The sequence below is a fragment of the Pristiophorus japonicus genome, chromosome 12 (assembly GCF_044704955.1).
Source record: "Pristiophorus japonicus isolate sPriJap1 chromosome 12, sPriJap1.hap1, whole genome shotgun sequence".
In the NCBI taxonomy this organism is placed as follows: Eukaryota; Metazoa; Chordata; class Chondrichthyes; family Pristiophoridae; genus Pristiophorus; species Pristiophorus japonicus.
Genome location: NC_091988.1, coordinates 47,187,799 through 47,209,457, shown reverse-complemented (window position 1 = coordinate 47,209,457; position 21,659 = coordinate 47,187,799). Strand labels below are relative to the sequence as shown.

At 41.9% G+C, this 21,659-nt stretch overlaps 1 protein-coding gene across 3 annotated transcripts in view; it reads left to right on the top strand.

The window, feature by feature from the left end:
• Positions 1 to 21,659, top strand: part of LOC139277225 (POC1 centriolar protein homolog A-like) — a 238,359-nt gene that overhangs the window by 200,104 nt on the left and 16,596 nt on the right. For 2 of the 3 annotated variants that reach the window (XM_070895387.1, XM_070895385.1), the window contains one exon: positions 6,144 to 6,341. In XM_070895387.1, the coding sequence (XP_070751488.1) occupies positions 6,144 to 6,341 (198 nt within the window). The remainder of the gene's footprint in view (positions 1 to 6,143; positions 6,342 to 21,659) is intronic. The other variant, XM_070895386.1, reaches the window with a different exon arrangement.

Here is a 21,659-nt window from a genome sequence, read left to right as displayed (position 1 = left end):
CCCTCCTCCCCCCCCCCCCGGCCTGCGTTCGGTCGGCTCCCTACCCCCCCCGGCCTGCGTTCGGTCGGCTCCCTCCTCCCCCCCCCCCCCCCCCCCCGGCCTGCGTTCGGTCGGCTCCCTCCTCCCCCCCCCCCCCCCCCCCCCACCCCGCCTGCGTTCGGTCGGCTCCCTCGTTGTGTGAGGCTTGCTACACCATTCTCCCTGGCTGAAGCACTTTCACACAGGTAGGAAGATGGTTTATTTAATCTTTTCTTTGCTTATAAATGTTTATTCAGGTTGGATTTATTTGTATTAGTATAAATAAGGATTTATTGTAGAATTTAATGAGTTCCCTTCCCCCCCCCACCTCATTCTGGACGCCTGATTTGTAACCTGCGCCTGATTTTTTAATGTGTAGAACAGGTTTTTTCAGTTCTACAAAAATCTTCACTTGCTCCATTCTACATTAGTTTGGAGTACGTTTTCACTGTGGAAACTTTCAAATCAGGCGTCAGTGGCCGGACACGCCCCTTTTGAAGAAAAAATTCTGTTCCAAAGTAGAACTGTTCTACCTGACTAGAACTGCAGAAAAAAAAATGTGGAGAATTGCAAATTCTAAGATAGTCCGTTCTCCACAGTTGCTCCTAAAAATCAGGCGCAAATCATGTGGAAACTTGGGCCCCATATTCCTGCATTTCCCCCATACCCCTTGATGCCTTTTGTTTCTAGAAATCTATCTATCTCCCTCTTAAATATATTTAGTGACTTGGCCTCCACAGCCTTCTGTGGTAGAGAATCCCACAGGTTCACCACCCTCTGAGTGAAAACATTTCTTATCATCTCGGTCCTAAATTTCCTACCCCATAGCCTGAGACTGACCCCTTGTTCTAGTCTTCCCAGCCAGGGGAAACATCCTCCCCGTATCCAGTCTATCCAACCCAGTCAGAATTGTATACGTTTCAATGAGATCCCCTCTCATTCTTCTGAACTCTAGTGAATACAGGCCTAGTCGACCCAATCTCTCCTTATACGACAGTCCTGCCATCCCAGGAATCAGTCTGGTGAACCTTCGCTGCACTCCCTCTGTGGCAAGTATATCCTTTTTAGGTAAGGAGACCAAAACTGCACACAATATTCCAGGTGTGGTCTCTCCAAGGCCCTGTACAACAACCTATCAACAAGAGCAGGCATTGACGACGAGATGCAACACGACCTCCAGTGCGTCAGTGCAGCCTTCGGCTGTCTGAGGAAAAGTGTGTGTGAAGACCAGGCCCTCAAAATTGCCACCAAGCTCATGGTCAACAGGGCTGTAGTAATACCCACCCTCCTGTATGGCTTAGAAACATGGACCATGTACAGTAGACACCTCAAGTCGCTGGAGAAATACCACCAACGATGTCTCCGCAAGATCCTATAAATCCCCTGGGACTCAGATGCACCATTAGTGTCCTCGACCAGGCTAATATCCCCAGCATTGAAGCACTGACCACACGTGATCAGCTCCGCAGGGCAGGCCACATAGTTCGCATGCCAGACACGAGACATCCAAAGCAAGCGCTCTACTCTGAACTCCTTCACGGTAAACGAGCCAAAGGTGGGCAGCGAAATTGTTACAAGGACACCCTCAAAGCCTCCCTCATAAAGTGCAACATCCCCACTGACACCTAGGAGACCCTGGCCAAAGACCAGCCTAAGTGGAGGAAGCGCATCTGGGAGGGCGCTGAGCACCTCGAGTCTCATTGCCGAGATCGTGCAGAAATCAAGCGCAGGCAGCGGAAAGAGCATGAGGCAAACCAGTCCCACCCACCCCTTCCCTCAACAACTATCTGTCCCACCTGTGACAGAGACTGTGGTTCTTGTATTGGACTGTACAGCCACCTAAGAACTCATGTTAAGAGTGGACTGCCTATGAAGATGATGATGAGTATAACTCGTAAGTCATCCTTGCTCCTGTACTCAAATCCTCTTGCAATGAAGGCTAACATACCATTTGCCTTCCTAACTGTTTGCTACCCCTGCATGTTTGCTTTCAGTGACTGGTGTACAAGGACACCCAGGTCCTCTGTACATTGTGTGTGTTGGACTGTGAGCAACAAAGAAATAAAAAGTGTAAGGAAAAGAATCCCTTAACTGGATGTAAATTGCAGTATTTTCAGCAGTTACTTATTTCAGTTTACTTCATATTTCAACAAAAATAATACCACTTTAATTAAGAAATACAAATGTCATTTACCTAGGACCAAATAAAAACAAAACTTCTGAACTCCCATCACTACAGGATACTAATAGCACATTCTGGGTTGACATCAGAAACTTACTCTAAACACTGATATTAACACATGTTTTAAATTTGTTTGTTTGATAACTTCCAGTACCCACTAGATAGGTTTGTTCACTATGGAATAATTTATAGGTTGCAGGTGCATACCATTTCCTGTTGCCTATCTATAGCCTTTTGAAATACTTGAGCATGGTAGATATTTTTGTGAAGGCAGTCGAGTAAATTCACCTTCAAACAGAACAAAGCATGTAAGAAAAGACCAAAGGTCAATCCAGTGAAAAACACACATTAAGTTTGAAAGTTGGAAAACTTTTTTTTGAGCAACGGCTGAACTGTTTGATGATGTGGTTTTTACTAACACCAGGTCTGTGTAAAAGTAGAAATAATATGCCAATTTTTCTTGGGGTGGTGAGAGACTGTGGATGGTGGGTGCAGATGTCTATAATATTCAACCTATATGTGACTAAATGCTTATGACTCAATTTTTGTTTAAAGATAGTTGGTGTTGCTGCATTCAGTAAATATTGATCATTTCCATCTTTGAATGTAACTTCCCTGTGTGCATAAACTTTCACGTGGTCAACAGATGTGAAGATTACCGACTAAGACGAGCAGAGCAACTGGCAGCTTTAGCTAAAGTGGGAAAGGTATAGTGTAACATTTTCTAGGGAATTAAATTTTTGCTTTCTGAGGTGAAAAGACAATTATGTTTTTTTGAAGCACGTCCAATGGGTTGTTTCTTTTGCTGTGGTAATGCAACATGGATAAGAATTTTCTACTGCAAGCCCTTGACGACAGCTAACTAACCTGTGTTAGAACTATACGCAGCAGGAAATTCCTGTCTGTCGTGACTTCACCATCTGTATTACGTGTGTTTTTTTTCCCTTAAAGTAGCCTTTAAAATGAAATTGCTGGTGCCAGCTGAACTCCATATCTAGAAACAAGTCCATGCATGAAGCTGAATTTAATGCTTTGAAATTCAGAATTTTCTTAAAAATGTGGCTGAATTTTCAATAATATATTAATTTATTTTAATTACTCATGCTGTTTGTTCCTCTTGTATCTACAGATTTTATTTAACAAGAATAAGTCTACTTATTTTTCATATTTTCTCTAGCATGTGTGCTGGAAATCTTTGTAGTTTAATTAAGCAGTTGAGTTGCTGTTGCAGTTAATGTTGATTTGTTTGCTGCTTAAAAGAATGGATAGAAAAGTAGGATTTAGGATATTTATCCTCCCCATCATTAGCAATACTTGGGACTCAAGTTCGGAATCTGTTTTGGGGGAGGGAAATGAGATTCAAGATGCAAACAATGTTGGAAATCTAATGATATCTAGGCATAACAACACATTGTGGTTTAACACAGTCATCTGTTGAGGGTGGAAGTTACCAGTTCAATATCCATTTCCAAAGTCAGAAATGAGTTGGCAGACCTGTTGCAAAAACACTACTTAAAGTCATTAACTGGGGTTAGTACCACATTTTACAGAATTTTTGATAATTCATTTTCTAGGTTTGAGTTCCCTGGAAAATAAAAATCCTCATATCTTGGATGTTGTCCTATTGGGCTGGCATTTGTGAAAATAACTGTGCAAAGGGGTTATGTTTTCAGTCTGTAGCTCAGTTCTCTCAAAATCTAGTCATACAGTCAGCCATCTTGTTCAAATGCCGCGGTTGTAAATGACTGGCTGAAGTGAGTGAGTCATGTGCTTGACCCTGAGAATTGACTTGCTAGATCCTTTATGGTGCATGACAGATGGAATTGAAGTCTTTGCTTCCAAAACTTGCTGTACTCATTAGTTTAATTGCGATTTCTCCTCCCCTTCCACCTTTAACCATAAATCTGTTCTAATACATGTGGAGGATAAATGACAAAGACAAAGTTCTTTTTAAAAACTTGATTTGCAGAAGCAAAATGACACCCTCACTTTAAGTATCACATATCGGCCCATTAAATCTTTTCCCCCAGTGTTAGCAGCAGTGCCTCCTGCTTCTCTCACATAAGGCATGTTTCTTGAGTTATTTTTCTCACTTCCTGATCTAGTAGTCAGTCTTATTTTTGAGACTTTTGAATTGTATCCTCAAAGCCAAATTATCCAATGACTCTGGAAAGATATAGAGCTAGCTGTGGTGAATGAATTCTCTATCAAAAATTGTTTTCAGTTGTTTCCCACACTGATCCTTGTAATTTCACTAAAGGGTGAGGTGATAATTCTGAACTTTTGTAAAGCTCTTAAATGAAGTGTAAAAAAAATTTCAAAATTTAAAATTGACTCATTGGGGTAATTCTTGACATTGGCAATAGTGTAAAACCAGCGATATCAAATCAGCCACCTGTTGTACATCTCCCCCGACTTTCATTTCAAAATGAGAATTGGGAGGGATCTATAATGGGCAGCTGATCTGATATATTTACATTATCACCCAAAGTCACAATTACCCCCAATTATGTTACTTGTTATGCTGCACTGGCAATTGCACATGGTTATATCTATTTGGGTAAAACTCAAAAGCGAGATCAGCAGTCTTGGAAATTTCTGACACACTGTTTTAATCTGTTGCATAGTAGTTAGATTTTGCAAATTGCCAACTATATTTATTGACTTCCACAAATTCAGATTTGAACTTATCACCAAGCCAGATTTTAGGTTTAAAAAAAAATAGCATTCCTTTAAGCTATCTTCATCAGTAGAAATCTGAGCTTTATTCTGGTTACTCAAATGAAGTGGATGCCCCAATACCTCAAAAGAATTATCGGGGCATATTCAGAGGTGGAGTATGAACTGCGCTTTCCATTTCGGGTATGACCTTGAAAATAGCCCATAGCAGTTCAAAGACCAGATATTTCTTAAGCCAAAAATGACATCATTTAGACAAGGAACTTGTGCAGCAGGCTAAATGAGTTTCATCGTAGATATTTTGAATTAACCGACGTGAGTGTGTAGTTTAAAAAATAAATGGTGTAACAGTTTTGAATGAAAAGCTTCTGAATTCTATACTGTAAAGAAGAGAATCAAACATTGCTTGTTAGTGTCCGTAATATATAGTAACAATAAAGGTAGAAATTCCAATTGGTGAAGTTTAAATTCCTACATGTGGGTTTATGCTGATGCTAATCAGTTTTAACACCTGAGGAAAAACAGCACCCACAGGACTACAGTATGATTGTGTTGAACCTTCACACATGAACATTGTCAGTTGGAATTTCTATCTTAAATCTTTACAACTTAATTTGCTACCATATACATAAATTAGTCTCTCAGAACATCCCTCTGTATATTGGGACCTCTGAATAAAGGCATCTATGTTAGATAAAACATATAAAAAATAATTTCTGTCATACTACTTTTATATGAATATGCTGTACAAAGCTAGAGCTGAACAAAGTGGGGTACATGAGGTCCTGCTGTAGTACAGTACAACAAGGATTTCATATAAAAACAGAAAATGCTGAAAATACTCAGCAGGTCAAGCAGCTTCTGTGGAGAGAGAAACAGAGTTAACGTTTCAGGTTGATGACTCTTCGTAAGAACTGGATTTCATATTTTGAGATTTAATTGCCGTAAAACTGAACTTTCAAAGCTCTACGCAACATTGTAAGAAAGGAAAGTAGTGTTAGTGGGAGAGGGAAGTAATAATCTCCGAGTGGGGAATTAACAACTTCATATTTGTGCAGAACAAATAGAACATTAAGCTTCAAGACTTTATTGCACAGCTGCTTATTCATGTTTACATGCCGCTCACTAAAGAAATTGAAGTATTATAGGACCTCCTCATTACGTCAATATTAATGATCTTGGACGATTCTACAAAAAATAATTATGACTAAGGTTACCCTCAAACAAAGTACCAGCTTTTAAATATCTCCTGTTTGTGTTTTAGCAGCTTTTGGAGACAGATTTTTCAGACGGTAGGTCAACTAACCTAAATCAACAAAAGAGCCATTCAAGCAACATTCTGGCTTCAGATGCAAAACCTGCTCCCTTACCCCAGTCTCATCTTCAAGAAGGGAACAGCATCCCCTCAGCCCTTGCAAGTACTCTGGAGCACATAGTAGGACAACTGGATGTTCTCACTCAGGTAGGTGGCATCAGTTGCAGTGCTTTGTCACCAGTGAAATATTCGGGAAGATTTTCCAATCAGGATCACCTGTTTGCAGTGAAAATTGGAAAATCGGGCAGACTCTTTTATATGTGTACATTTCAATTTCCTGATGTTCGCAGTGCCCAGGTGATCCAGTGCATCTGGGCTCAAACCCAGGAAAATCTCTAATCTTTTTAAGATACAGAATTGTAAGCTGATTCACAAAGTTAAAGACTTATGATTAAGCAGATTTATTTAATTATAAGAAGGCATGCCTAGCCTTCATTGCTATGATTAAAGTCACTCAAAAAATTCTCAAAGCAAGCCATTAGAATAGCTGAGATGGTCACTCTTGGCATCTGTTTAAATGTGGCACCACAGAAACATATTTTTGTACCTGGGGGAGTGGTTACTCGTGCTATTGGGGAGGGGTTAAACTAATATGGCAGGGGGATGGGGACCTATGCAGGGAGACAGAGGGAAGTAGAATGGGGGCAGAAGCAAAAGATAGAAAGAAGAAAAGTAAAAGTGGAGGGCAGAGAAATCCAAGACAAAAAGCAAAAAGGGCCACATTACAGCAAAATTCTAAAGAGGCAAAGTGTGTTAAAAAGACAAACCTGAAGGCTCTGTGCCTCAATGCGACGAGTATTCGTAATAAGGTGGACGAATTAACTGCGCAGATGGCTGTTAATGGATATGATGTAATTGGCATCACGGAGACATGGCTCCAGGCTGACCAAGGCTGGGAACTTTACATCCAGGGGTATTCAACATTCAGGAAGGATAGACTCAAAGGAAAAGTTGCTGGTTAAAGAGGAAATTAACGCCATAGTAAAGAAGGACATTAGCTTGGATGATGTGGAATCAGTATGGGTGGAGCTACGGAACACCAAAGGGCAGAAAACGGTAGTGGGAGTTGTGTACAGACCACCAAACAGTAGTAGTGAGGTTGGGGATAGCATCAAACAAGAAATTAGGGATGCGTGCAATTAAGGTTACAGCAATTATCATGGGCGACTTTAATCTACATATTGATTGGGCTAACCAAACTGGTACCAATGCGGTGGAGGAGGATTTCCTGGAGTATATTAGGGATGGTTTTCTAGACCAATATGTCGAGGAACCAACTAGGGAGCTGGCCATCCTCGACTAGGTGCTGTGTAATGAGAAAGGACTAATTAGCAATCTTGTTGTGCGAGGCCCCTTGGGGAAGAGTGACCATAATATGGTAGAATTCTTTATTAAGATGGAGAGTGACACAGTTTATTCAGAGACTAGGGTCCTGAACTTAAGAAAAGGTAACTTTGATGGTATGAGTCGTGAATTGGCTTGAATAGACTGGCGAATGATACTTAAAGAGTTGACGGTGGATAGGCAATGGCAAACATTTAAAGATCACATGGATGAACTTCAGCAATTGTACATCCCTGTCTGGAGTAAAAATAAAACGGGGAAGGTGGCTTAACCGTGGCTAACAAGGGAAATGAAGGATAGTGTTAAATCCAAGGAAGAAGCATATAAATTGGCCAGAAAAAGCAGCAAACCTGAGGACTGGGAGAATTTTATAATTCAGCAGAAGAGGACAAAGGGTTTAATTAGGAGGGGGGAAATAGAGTATGAGAGGAAGCTTGCTGGGAACATACAAACTGACTGCAAAAACTTCTATAGATATGTGAAGAGAAAAAGATTAGTGAAGACAAACATAGGTCCCTTGCAGTCAGATTAAGGTGAATTTATAATGGGGAACAAAGAAATGGCGGACCAGTTGAACAAATACTTTGGTTCTGTCTTCACGAAGGAAGACACAAATAACCTTCCGGAAATACTAGGGGACCGAGGGTCTAGTGAGAAGGATGAACTGAAGGAAATCCTTATTAGGCAGGAAATTGTGTTTGGGAAATTGATGGGATTGAAGGCCGATAAATCCCCGGGGCCTGATAGTCTGCATTCCAGAGTACTTAAGGAACTGGCACTAGAAATAGTGGATGAATTGGTGGTCATTTTCTAACAGTCTATCGACTCTGGATCAGTTCCTATGGACTGGAGGGTCGCTAATGTAACACCACTTTTTAAGAAAGGAGAGAGAGAGAAAACAGGTAATTATAGACCGGTTAGCCTGACATCAGTAGTGGGGAAAATGCTGGAATCAATTATTAAAGATGAAATAGCAGCGCATTTGGAAAGCAGTGACAGGATCGGTCCAAGTCAGCATGGATTTATGAAAGGGAAATTATGCTTGACAAATCTTCTGGAATGTTTTGAGGATGTAACTGGTAGAGTGGACAAGGGAGAACCAGTGGATGTGTATTTGGACTTTCGAAAGGTTTTTGACCAGGTCCCCCACACGAGATTGATGTGAAAAAATAAAGCACATGGTATCGGGGGTAATGTACTGACGTGGATAGGGAACAGGTTGGCAGTCAGGATAAACGGGTCCTTTTCAGAATGGTAGGCAGTGATTAGTGGGGTGCTGCAGGGTTCAGTGCTGGGACCCCAGCTATTTACAATATACATTAATGATTTAGATGAACGAATTGAGTGTAATATCTCCAAGTTTGCAAATGACACTAAGCTGGGTGGCATTGTGAGCTGTGAGGGGGCCGCTGAGAGGCTGCAGGGTGACTTGGACAGGTGAGGTCAGTAGCAAACGCATGGCAGATGCAGTATAATGTGGATAAATGTGAGGTTATCCACTTTGGTGGCAAAAACACAAAGGCAGAATATTAGGAAAAGGGGAGGTGCAACGGGACCTGGGTGTCATGGTACATCAGTCATTGAAAGTTGGCATGCAGGTACAGCAGGCGGTGAAGAAGGCAAATAGTATGTTGGCCTTCATAGCTAGGGGATTTGAGTTTTGGAGCAGGGAGGTCTTACTGCAGTTGTACAGGGCCTTAATGAGGCCTCACCTGGAATATTGTGTTCAGTTTTGGTCTCCTAATCTGAGGAAGGACGTTCTTGCTATTGAGAGAGTGCAGCGAAGATTCACCAGACTGATTCCCGGGATGGCAGGACTGACATATGAGGAGAGACTGGATCGACTGGGCCTGTATTCACTGGAGTTTAGAAGAATGAGAGGGGATCTCATAGAAACATATAAAATTCTGACGGGACTGGACAGGTTAGATGCAGGAAGAATGTTCCCGATGTTGGAGAAATCCAGAACCAGGGGACATAGTCTAAGGATAAGGGCTAAGCCATTTAGGACTGAGATACAGAGAAACTTCTTCACTCAGAGAGTTGTTAACCTGTAGAATTCCCTTCTGCAGAGAGTTGTTGATGCCAGTTCATTGTATATATTCAAGAGGGAGTTAGATATGGCCCTTACGGCTAAAGGGATCAAGGGGTATGGAGGGAAAGCAGGAAAGGGGTACTGAGGTGAATGATCAGCCATGATCTTATTGAATGGTGGTGCAGGCTTGAAGGGCCGAATGGCCTACTCCTATTTTCTATGTTTCTATTTAAAAAATATATTTTTACTTGAGAAGTACACGAATGTTTAAATGCTACAATATGTATCGTAGCAACCATCTTTAGTTTTAGCATACTTCAGCTTGATCAAAATGAAAATATATAACATACAACTTGCATTGATTTCTCATCTACAACAACAACTTCCACTCTATCTTGCTTTTAACACCGTTAAATGTCCCAAGTTGCTTTAGAAAAGTGGAAGTAACAGACACCAAACGGGAATTATGAAAAGACTAGGAAACAACAAAACCCTGGTAGAAAAGGTACGTATTAAGAAGGCTTTCAGAAGGTGTGGAGAAATGTAATAAGACTGAAGAGTTTAGAAATGAATTCCAGAGTTAGGGTGGCTGAATGTTTTGCCATTGGTGATGGAACAGAGGGAGGATACACAAGTCCAGATTCAGAAGAGTGAAGGGTACGAGCTGAGACATGGGGCTGGAGGAGGTTGCAGAGGTAGAGTGTGGTGCAGTGGTGGAGGAAATTGTAAATAAGAATGTGGATTTGAATCAAATGCATTTGGAATAGGTGGGTAGGAATGGGTAGGTGAGGTTTGGAGTGATTGGTAAACCAGACTTAGAACTGGATAGGATGGGATGCAAGTATTCTGGATGAATTGGAGTTTCTGCAGGTGAAGTTTGGGAGGACGATCAGGAAGGCATTGGAAAAGACAAGCCTGGAGGTGACAAAGCCATAGATGAGGTTTACTTGCTGTAGTGTTGAGGTAAGGATGAAAACTGGGGTTATTTTGGAACTAGAAATAGGTGGTCTTGGTAATAGACTGGATGTAGGGTTTGAAATTCAGTTCAGTCGAATAGGACACTCTGGTTGTGTGCCATTGGGTTCAGTTTGAGTGAACAATCAGTTAACGGGATGGAATCAGTAGCAAGGTTTCCAGTGAGATGGCTTTGGTCATACCAATGTTTAACTGGAGGAAATTCTGACTCATTTATGATTTTGATTTAGTGCATAGTATAAACGTATGATTTGCTTTATGTTCTTTTTACCCACGAGCAGCCTTCCATGTAAGATCCTTGCACAGCAATTTTCATCTTTGTTGCTTCTATATCAGTACTTCCCAGATGGGCTCAGGTCTCCCAATACCAGGTTATTTTCCAAACTGGAGTGTGGTTTTGCTGGATCAGAGTATACCATTAATCACCAATTCTTCTTCAACTAGTCAGTGCCACATGTAAATATAAATTTCTGTTATCCCACAGGGGAAAATTACCGAGAGGTAATGTACATTACAGAAACTTTCCTCAGGAAATGAAACGGATTGAGTGGCGTCCAAGACGCAACGTCTGTGAAATGGATGGCGTTTCAGTTTTTTTCTCGTGCCACATCACCAAAACAATCTTGGACTAGAAAATATCCACAGCCAAAGTTCCCTCTCAGCTGTGCTTTGATGAGCAAGTCCTGTTTATTTCAAAGCATGGTCCCTTTAAGTTTCTGCGCATGCACGGTATTTCCAGTGGAAACGCTTGTGACCGGCCTCTGCAGTACCTTGTAGATTACAGCGTGACCGCGCACACACACAGCTTTGAGGGGACATTGTCCACAGCTCTTTGGTGTCATCCTAGGGATATGCGCCACAGTTGGTTTGATGGTAGTTTGTGCCACCTTAATGATAGGCCCTAAGTTCCAAATCTGCATCAAAGTTTTAAGTGCCCAAGAAATCCAATAGACTAAAGACTTTTAAAATTCATCTTTGCCATTTTTTTGTGTTGATACATACCCAAAATTGCTTCACATTAATGTAAAAGTGCAGTATAACTGTACCCAGACAACACTTTGACTAACCTGGGTTAGAAATAGATGAATTAGCCTTCAATGGATGTTAGTTTTCAACATGCTAATGAATCAGTTTAGATTTTTCCAGTGTTGTATATAACACTGGATCCTAATGTGTATATATTTCATTTCATTTTGACAACAGATGCGTTTACATAATGATAATAGAGCCAGTGCCCTGGAAGTAAATGTATAATTCTGTGTAAAAATAGATTCACTGGAGTTCAGAAGAATGAGAGGGGACCTCATAGAAACGTTTAAAATTCTGACGGGTTTAGACAGGTTAGATGCAGGAAGAATGTTCCCAATGTTGGGGAAGTCCAGAACCAGGGGTCACAGTCTGAGGATAAGGGGTAAGCCATTTAGGACCGAGATGAGGAGAAACTTCTTCACCCAGAGAGTGGTGAACCTGTGGAATTCTCTACCACAGAAAGTAGTTGAGGCCAATTCACTAAATATATTCAAAAGGGAGTTAGATGAAGTCCTTACTACTCGGGGGATCAAGGGTTATGGCGAGAAAGCAGGAAGGGGGTACTGAAGTTTCATGTTCAGCCATGAACTCATTGAATGGCGGTGCAGGCTAGAAGGGCTGAATGGCCCGCTCCTGCACCTATTTTCTATGTTTTTATGAAGGTGAACAGAGAAACTAACTTTTCCTTCTTTGTACAGATTTATTGGTATAAATGAATACCTCACTGGCATTGGTCAAAGGGACCAGTTTTGAATTGGGCTGACAGTTCTTTTTGAATCAGTAATGTTTTTGGAAGTAGATTTTCGAAAATATAAACATACAAACCCGTTTCAAACTAAGCTATACTCATCAACGCACATTCTCCTGTGACCAGGCCTCATCTGCAAAGAATTAGATTTTAAACTCGTAAGCGGCTCTTGTGCGCTCTCCTTGAGAAATTATATTGTTTTTGTAAGTCAAACCTCCAGACCTTTTCCAGTGTAGTGTCAGTGTCTTTCAGTGAAGTAAATTTGACTTTTGATTCAGTAGTTTTGTGAATATTCTAACTGGTTGATCTGGGGCTTCCTTGGCTTAAACAGACCATACTTGGGATGCTGTGGGTTGCAGCCAGGTTGCCTGAAGCCAGTGGCAGATTCCATAAATTTTCAGGCAAACTTATCATTCTTCTCTGAAGAGGAGTGAGAGGGTTCAGGCAGTATTGGAGTACACTTTGGACTGATCCCTTCTATCGTTTGATGATTGCAACTGAGTTACGGTGCAGTTGCCTTACCATTTTAGTACTAGTAAGAACACTATTTTTGACTTGCTATAGATATCTTCTAGTCAAATATTCACAGGTTTCAGTCACTCCAATATGGACCACCATTATATTTGTTTTCGAGATCTTGTTGGTGCTCATGCTGCCCTCGTTTTGGGTTAATTGAATGCATGTATTGATGGTGCTCCATTTTATCTTGACATATGGTTAGAGCAGTTCTTGGATCTTGTTTCCTTTATTGGATAAAATTGTTTATCTCAGAGTGTTATACTGCTAAAGTTTTATCTTTTTTAAATTTATTCTTGGAATATAGGTTACATTGGCAAGACAGTTGCTCTGAGGGCACTAAGAGTAACCAACATAGTGTGGAGTTACATGTAGGCCAGATTGGGTAGGGGTGACATTTTTACTTCCCTGAAGGACATTAATGAATCAGTTGGGTATTTACAACAATCCGCAACTTTCATGGTTCATCCTTTGGTAAAGAGACCAGAACTGTGCACAATACTCCAGGTGTGGCCTCATCAGGGCCCAATATAATTGCAGTAAGACGTCTTTACTCTTGTCCTCAAATTCTCTTGTAATAAAGGACAACATACAATTTGCTTTCTTAATTGCTTGCTGTACCTGCATATTAACTTTCAATGATTTGTGTACAAGGACACCCAGGTCCCTCTGAACACCAACATTTCCCAATCTCTCACCATTTAAAAAAAAATACTCTGCTTTTCCATTTTTCCTACCAAAGTGGATAACTTCACATTTGTCCACATATTCCATTTGCCATGTTCTTGCTCACTCACTTAGCCTGTCTCTAACCCTTGAAGTCTCTTTGCATCCTCCTCACAACTTACATTCCCACCTAGCTTTGTATCATCAGCAAACTGGGATCTATTACATTTGGTCCCCTCATTCAAATCAGGGGGGGGGTGGGTATTCAATGAAAGCTCAAAAATTAACCTTCGACCCTGCAATTTCCAATTCTCCCTTCAATTTAATTTACGCATATAGAATTGTGAAAAGAGAATTGTACCAGATCAGTCTCACGGGGCCAGTTAATTGACAGGAAAGGAAAGGGGTGGGGCCAAGATAATGGACAAAGGCAAAAGAAACAGTGGAAGGTTCTCTTGGTAGTGAGAAGTGATGGAAAATATTGAGAATGTGAGCAGAGAAAACAGGGAAAGTTCTGCTGAACACTCCTTTCTTTCTTCCTCTGTGGGTTGTCTTGGTTAGGTTACCTTTGCTGCTGGCCTTAAGCAATAGGGAGAGAGAGATATTTTGCAGAGACAAAGAATTATGAGGGAATGTGGGTGAAACACAGGGGATCTGATGGTAAAAGGATTTGGAATAGTGGAAGGTTCTCTTGGTAGAGAAAAAAATGTTCAGCAGTAACCCCAAAACAGCTCAGGAAATGAGTAACCCAGACTTTGATTTATAAATTATGTCATAATTCATTTCACTGAAATCTTTGTATTCGACAAACCAAAAAAACTGAAATATTTTATTTGACCCTTGGTAATACTGAGACCTTCATGTAAGTTAAATGCAATAACATTTGCAAACAGTGGGTGAATGTCACGTGATTAAATACCACATGGTCAAACATCACATAACCAAATGTTGCATGATCCCAGGAGTATGTCCAACCAGAGTTGACAATCCTTTCCTCCATAGAAGTTGTCATAGGAACTACTGTAGTCCCACCCCCCTCCCCACTCCCTCAAGCATGCAGAGGATTTCTGCAGGGTTTCAGGCTCATCATTCTTTGTCGCTGCAAAATAGTCTCTCTTCCCTATTGCTTAAGGCCACTAGCGAAGGTAACCTAATCAAGGCAGTCCACGGAGGAAGAAAGAAAGGATGTTCAGCAGAAAGATGACTGTTTTATATCTTAGCTATTTTTTGCTATGTGACTCAGCCAGCTAGTGTCAGGTGTAAGTTTGGGTTAGAGTGCAACATAAATTGTGCAGTGTTAATTTATTGCAAGTGTGATAGTATATTAGTTTATTACTTAAACCTATATCCCTTTAAGTTTGTTCAAGCCTTTACTTACCACTTTATCTATTATTTGAACCAGTTACTTTTTTTGTAATCCAGCTTCTATCTATCACTGCACTGCCTGAACTGGTCAATGTCACAGGTATCAGTAGGTGATTTACCTTGTGGATTTGTATGTGGAAGTTGAGGTTTATTCCAAGAATAAGGAATATCCTACTACAGTAGGTAATTTAACATTATGCATTGGAGATTTTAGTTTCCCTCCCTTAATTTTACTGGGAAATAAAGAGAACCAACCTGAATAAGCATCCCAAATATTTCAATTTGTACCCTAACTAGCAGTTTGAGAAATATTTACAGGAATCCACTTGCGCCCTCAAGAAAAGCTATAAAACAGTAAGAATGTCGTGAAGGAAATGCACACAAACATGCTGATGTAGTGACAAACTATGTCCTGTTTGCAATGGATGCATGCTGTTTTAAAGCTTACAATTACAATAGTACTGAATTTGATAATTTTGCTGGTTATATTTTTTTAAATAACCCATTCCCTTGTTAAAATTAGCTGACATTAAATTAAATCTAATATTTTATGTATGCTCACAAGTTTAAAGAAACACATTGGCCATGAAATCGCGGTCTCCGTGACAGCGTTTCTACTTGTGCGAAAACCCAGAACTTGCGATCTGTTACGGTTCGCCTTGACCGATCGTCTGCCTGCGACCCAAAAACAGTTTCACTGACGCAGAGTTCAGCTATTTGCCCAACTACTGCCAGCAATTGTCCACAAAACCTTTACGCCTGGTAAAAGCAGACGTAGGGCCTGCTTTCATCTTTAAAATAAAAAACATACGTAAACGCAAAATTAGTTTATGTAAATTTTGGCCCGGATTAAAATGTTAAAAATTATTTTTCAAAATATTTAATTTTAATTTTAAGTGCTTCATTTAATTAATTTTGAAAGTGGGAACATTGTTTTTATTTCAATTATGTCAATTATTTATTTGGGGATTCCTGATACGCTTATGGGAATTCCGTTCGTAAATGGAATCCCCATAAGTATAATAGGAATCCACCTTTCTGATTGGAGGACCTGGCCCACGTGATCCCAGGGACAGTTCTGAACTGCTGGGATCCGTGGGCCTTTATGTCGCCGACCCAGGACCCGAAGCCTGGGAGCCAGCAGGAAGGTCGGATTTATTTTTTTCGGGTCAGAGGCATACTCAGGAGGTATACCTCGGACCGCAAATTTCGGCCCAATGTAATCATGCATTATAATCCTAAAGAGTTCCATCCTCTCATTACAATGAACTATCCAATTTAAAATCTATTATTTCATGTCCAGCTCGCAAATTTAAAGAAACATATTGTACTACATTATAATCATTAAATGTTCAAGTGAGGATTTTTAAAAGCATGAAATGTTAGCTGTAGTTGTTTAAAGATGATCTTCAAATAGGATGCCATGGTACAGAATCTGTTTTCAGAAGTTACATCTTCTGATTGAAAAAAGTTAAGAGAAATCTTTCTGAAATCGGATAGCCATATCCTATGTGGAAAAACCTTTGTCAGCTCAGAGGAATCTATTTATTTCCATGTGTTTCTAATATTTGGCTTGAAAGCCACCATTTTGTCTACCTGAGAGAGAAGACATATGGTTTATATTGCTGGAGGAAGTAGGTTTGTAAATCGCTGTGTTTCTCTCATGGCATGTGGTAAATAGCACAAGTCTAACAGAAAAGAAAGCTTCCAGGCATATAGGACAATTTATTGACATTCCATACTCTCTCTCAACCACTTGCTTAGACTGTTGCCCTCTGACCTGGCAGTCTGGTACTCCAGTGTTGCTGTCACACTTTCAAAGGTACCTAAAGTGGTTCCTCTTGTTAATCTGTGTCATTCATGATTACCAGTAAAACTATAAGGCAAAGGGCATAGCTGTATGGAACAGATGAGTGAAGCTTGTTGATTGCTGACACTTTAAAAAGATGAGCATTCTAGGAACAGGAGAATGTTTTCTACCTAAAAACAATTTAATCACTTTGATCTGAAAAATATATCTGTCCGGAAATACTTTGATAACTATTTTCTAAATAAATAACATATAACATTCTGTCTGTATCCTTTCATTCAGTTACCTTATATAAGATTGCATTAATCATCTTGAGTTCTGTTATTTCAGTGCATCTAATATTGCATTTATAATGGTTCCTTATGGTCCTGGTGATATAGAAACCACTCCATTTATAATAATAACTTTAACTTTTATTAATATAGCGCCTTTAACGTAGTAAAACATCCCAAGGCGCTTCACAACAGTGTTACAGACCAACAGATAAATTTGACACCGAGCCACAGAAGAAATTAGGGCAGATGATCAAAAGCTTGTTTAAAAAGGTAGGTTTTAATAAGCTTCTTTTAGAGGAGGAAAGAGAGGTAGAGAGGCGTAGAAGTTTAGGGAGGGAGTTCCAGAACTTAGGGCCCAGGCAGCTGGAGGCACGTTGAGCAGTTATAATGAGGGATGTTCACGAGGCCAGAATTTGAGGAGCGCAGACAGCTTGTGGGATTATGAGGCTGAAAAAGATTATAGAGATAGGGAGGGGCAAGTCCATGGAGTGAATTGTAAACAAGAATGAGAATTTTGAAATCGAGGCATTGTTTAACTGGGAACCAGTGTAGGTCAGAAACCACAGGGGTAATGGGTGATCTTGGTGCGGATTAGTACACAGGCTGCTGAGTTATATATAATTATATAGCATGCCAAATTCTAAATCATTGAGAAAAACAACTATGCTTGCGAAGCATTGTTATTTTTAACTCATTATTAGCTTTGTTAATGGCTGCGGAATGTACATTCAGGGAAGCGTGTGCAAAACTGTCTTGCTGGCCTCTACAGGTGGGCACAGCCGTTCAGTCCTTGGCTGTCTATAAAAGAAAAATAAATTGCATTTCTATAGCACCTTTCACATCCTCAAGTCATTCAAAACTGCTTTACAGCCAATGAATTACTTTTGAAACCTAGTGTTCAATTTTGCCCAAAGCCGTTTTTGCCACATTGCCAAAGTTATGCCCGTTTTTCTAGGCCAGAACTACTCCAAAATTAAATGTGCCTAGTTTCCCCACTGTATTTTTCAAAATTGGTACCGTGCAACCTGTCCAGTAGCCTTGGAGTGTGGAGCCTACTGTCTGCGCCGAAAAAACAATGCTGCCCCTTCTGCACATGCGTGAAAAAAAGGACGTTGTTGACGTGATTCCTATGGGCGCGCATGCGCAGTGCAGCTCCCAGCCATTTTTAAAGAGCAGTTGTGTGTGTGAGAACGTAAAGTGCTGTGTGAGAACTGTAATTATTCAAAAAAATCGGAGCTGCAATACAAGATGCAACGCGGCGCCAGGACCAATAATTTCTTACAGGATAAAGTAGAGGCACGAGTTACTGTGATCGAGGACAGATGGCAGGAGCTGGACACCAGCAGAGGTCACATAAAAGTTCCACCCAAAGAAATAAAGAAATGCTGGAACCAACTTGCTCAAGGTTACTGTGCAATGGTGACCACCCCGAGGTCTGGAGGCCAGTGCAAAAAGAAGTGGCAGGACCTTGGTCAAGTAGTTAGTGTAAGTAATATTTTCATTTTTCAATGGAATTGCAATTGTAAATGTGACCATCTGTATATGTCACACCCGGCAGAAAGACACCCTCTCTTAAAAGTTATATTTTCATCTTTGCAAAGGAAAGTGGCACACAACAAACGAGAAAGAACTCAACAGGAAGAGGCCTGGTAAATCTGCACCCACTGACACACTTGGAAGAGAGGGTCGCTGGTTTGATGGGTCCTGCCTGGAAAAGTAACCACCACTGCACAAGCTGGGCCCACACTCGAGGGAGAGGGTAAGTCTTGCAAATTCCACAGTCTGGCTTTGCTAAATGTTAATACTGAGTGGGCTAGCCATGCTTCGGTTCATGGGGATGTCTTCATCAGCTACGCTTCGGTTGAAGCAATGTGCTATCATTCATCGTGGTCCTTCAAATCAGCCTGCTGCCTGCGCTGTGTGTGCCTACTAATGCCAACCTGCTCCTCCTCTGCTGCTAACCATTTGTCTGTGTTTCGTTTTATTTTGCAGAACTTGAGGTCAACCCTGACGATGCAGAAGATGATTCAGACGAGAACGAGATTGAAGAGGAGAACATCTTCCAATCCTACCTTCCAGACCAAGAGCATGGGGATGAGGTTGAGGGGGAGGAGGTGCAGGTGCCGCCCATTGAGGTGCCAGCCCATTACCTGACTAGTGGTTTGAGCGTTGGTGGGACATTCCATAGTTTCCCACTGTCCGAGGCTGGGGATTCCAGTGGGGTGTAGCGAGTCACACCCAGGGCCCCACCGTCCGAGGCTGCGGGTCCCACTGGGATGCTGCGAGCCAGGGTGAGGAGGGGAAGAAGCGCACGACCGCGCTCTCCTGAGGTGCAGGATCTAACAGATATGGTTCACATGATGGCAATGAGTGCGGAGAGCATTGCTGTTACGCGATCACTCCTGGGCACCATCAGTGGAGTGGGTGATGAGGTGTCGGGAGAAGTAACACAAACTCATGAGAAATGGAAACACTGGGAACATGAGGGAGGGAACGTTGGAGGTAATTGAGACACTGTCAGGGTACATGAGGGAGGGAATTTTGGAGTTAGCTGCTGCAATAAGGGTACACGCCCAGACCCTGCACGTATTGACAGAATTAACTGCCACTCCCATTCCAATCCCCAGACTAGCCTCTGAAGAGCCCCAAGCCGGGCCTTCCACATTGCGGCCTGAACCCCCCCCCCATCAACAGGTGCACATTACCCGAGATGTTAGAAAGAATAAGCTTGGTACCAACCCGAGAAATACTGTGCAACCGCTTGCAGGCAGGGGTGGTGGAGTCACCAAGACCAAGCGCGGCGGGCGGTCTTAGAATAAGGTGGATGAGAGATGGGTGCAGCCTTTCTTTGCTGCTGCTGTTGTTATTGTTGTTACTGTTGTAACTGTTCTCAAATTAAAAGTTTTTTGTAAGTTATGTAAATTTAGAAGTTTAAAAGTTTGTAGTGATCTTAAAGTTTGTAAGTGATCTTAACTGAAAACTTTAAAGTTTGATACAAAAATATGTTTTATTTAAGTTAAGTACAAACAAATATCTATTACATTTTTGAATAAAATGTATTTTAAAAATCATTTATATTATTCCATTATTAACACAACTTTTGAAGTAAATAAGAATCATTTTCATCATTTGTTCCATTAACACAACACAACATTATGGAACAGGTCCAAACAGTAAATATGGTCCATGTGGAATAGTTGCCGCTGAGCCTTCAGGCAGCAAAGCATTCATGGATGAGCTGCTAGCGCAAGGCTCGAGCAATCGTTAAAGGGGCATGATGTCGCGCCCTCCTCCGCCATCGTGCTCCAGATTTAGGTAGTTGCATGGTTTCCTTGTCCTCATCGTCTGCATCTTCCTCATTATTATCATCAGCCACTCTCACCACAGGTGGGTCTTCTACTACCAGCTGCTGCTGCCTCATGATGGCTAAGTTATGTAGCGTACAGCACACAGTGAACTGACCGACAATCTCAGGGGAGTATAGCAAGTAGCCTCCGGAATGGTCCAGGCATCGGAAAAGTTGTTTCAAGATGCCAATGGTCCTCTCTATTATGTTGCGCGTTGCAATGTGCGACATGTTGTATTCCCAGTCAGCTTCCGTCCGGGTTACTCGTAGGGGCGTCATGAGCCAGGTGGCGAGGCCGTACCCTTTGTCTCCTAGTAGCCAGCTCTGCCTTTCTGGCTGCTGCTGAAACAAGGCAGATATAATGCTCTCGCATAGGATGAATGCATCATGGTGCTCTCAGGGTATCTTGCATCAACTGATGTGATGTGATGCATGTCGTCACATCGAGCTGCACGTTAATGGAGAGGAAGCCTTTTCTGCTCCTGTACATCTGAGTCCTCCAAAGGTGCTTGCAAGGCGATGTGGGTACAATCAATGCAGCCCTGTACCATTGGGAAGCCAGCAATCCTGAAGAAGCCCACAGCCCTGTTATGCATTGCCTGGGCGGTCATGGGGAACTTTATATAGTCATTCCTCCGGGCATCTCGTGCAGCAGTCACCTGCTGAATGCAGACATATGTTGCATGTTGAGAAATGGCGCACACTTCCCCAGTTGTAGCTTGGAAGGATCCGGATGCATAGAATGAAAGTGCAGCTGTAACCTTCACTTCAACTGACAAAGCAGTCCTCCTGATGCTTCTAGGTTGCAGGTCTGCTTTCACCAACTCTCAGATCTCAGTTACAACTTCTTTGCGGAAACGTAGCCTTCTGACAGTCTCAGGTGCAGGTACACACACCTGTTTCGATATACCTGACGTGGGTAAGGCTTTCTGCCCATCACCCTACGGCCTCTGAGGTTCCTCATGCGATGACATTGAATCAGTTGTCGTCTCCGCAGCACCATGATGCAAAAGGCTTGCACAAGTTATGCTTAAATTTTACCTTTGCAAAAAGCTCAAAATGGCAGGCAGGCAGGACAAGGTTCTTTGTTCTCTCTCCCCACAGGTCTGTAATGGACCACACCCAGGTCTGAGCAGGCGTAGTGATCGGGAACCCCCCACCCCTGCCCCCCCTTAACCCCCCCGGGCTACATTTGATGCGTAGTGCAGGCTTGTGATGCCTTCCGATCGCCTTCCACAGCACCCCCACTCCCCACCGTCTTCCCCCCCGGCTTTTTTTGCAGCCGAACCCCTGTGTCTGGGTGTGGGACCGATTCTGCCAGTCGAGGGGACCGAGGGTCTAGTGAGGAGGAGGAAC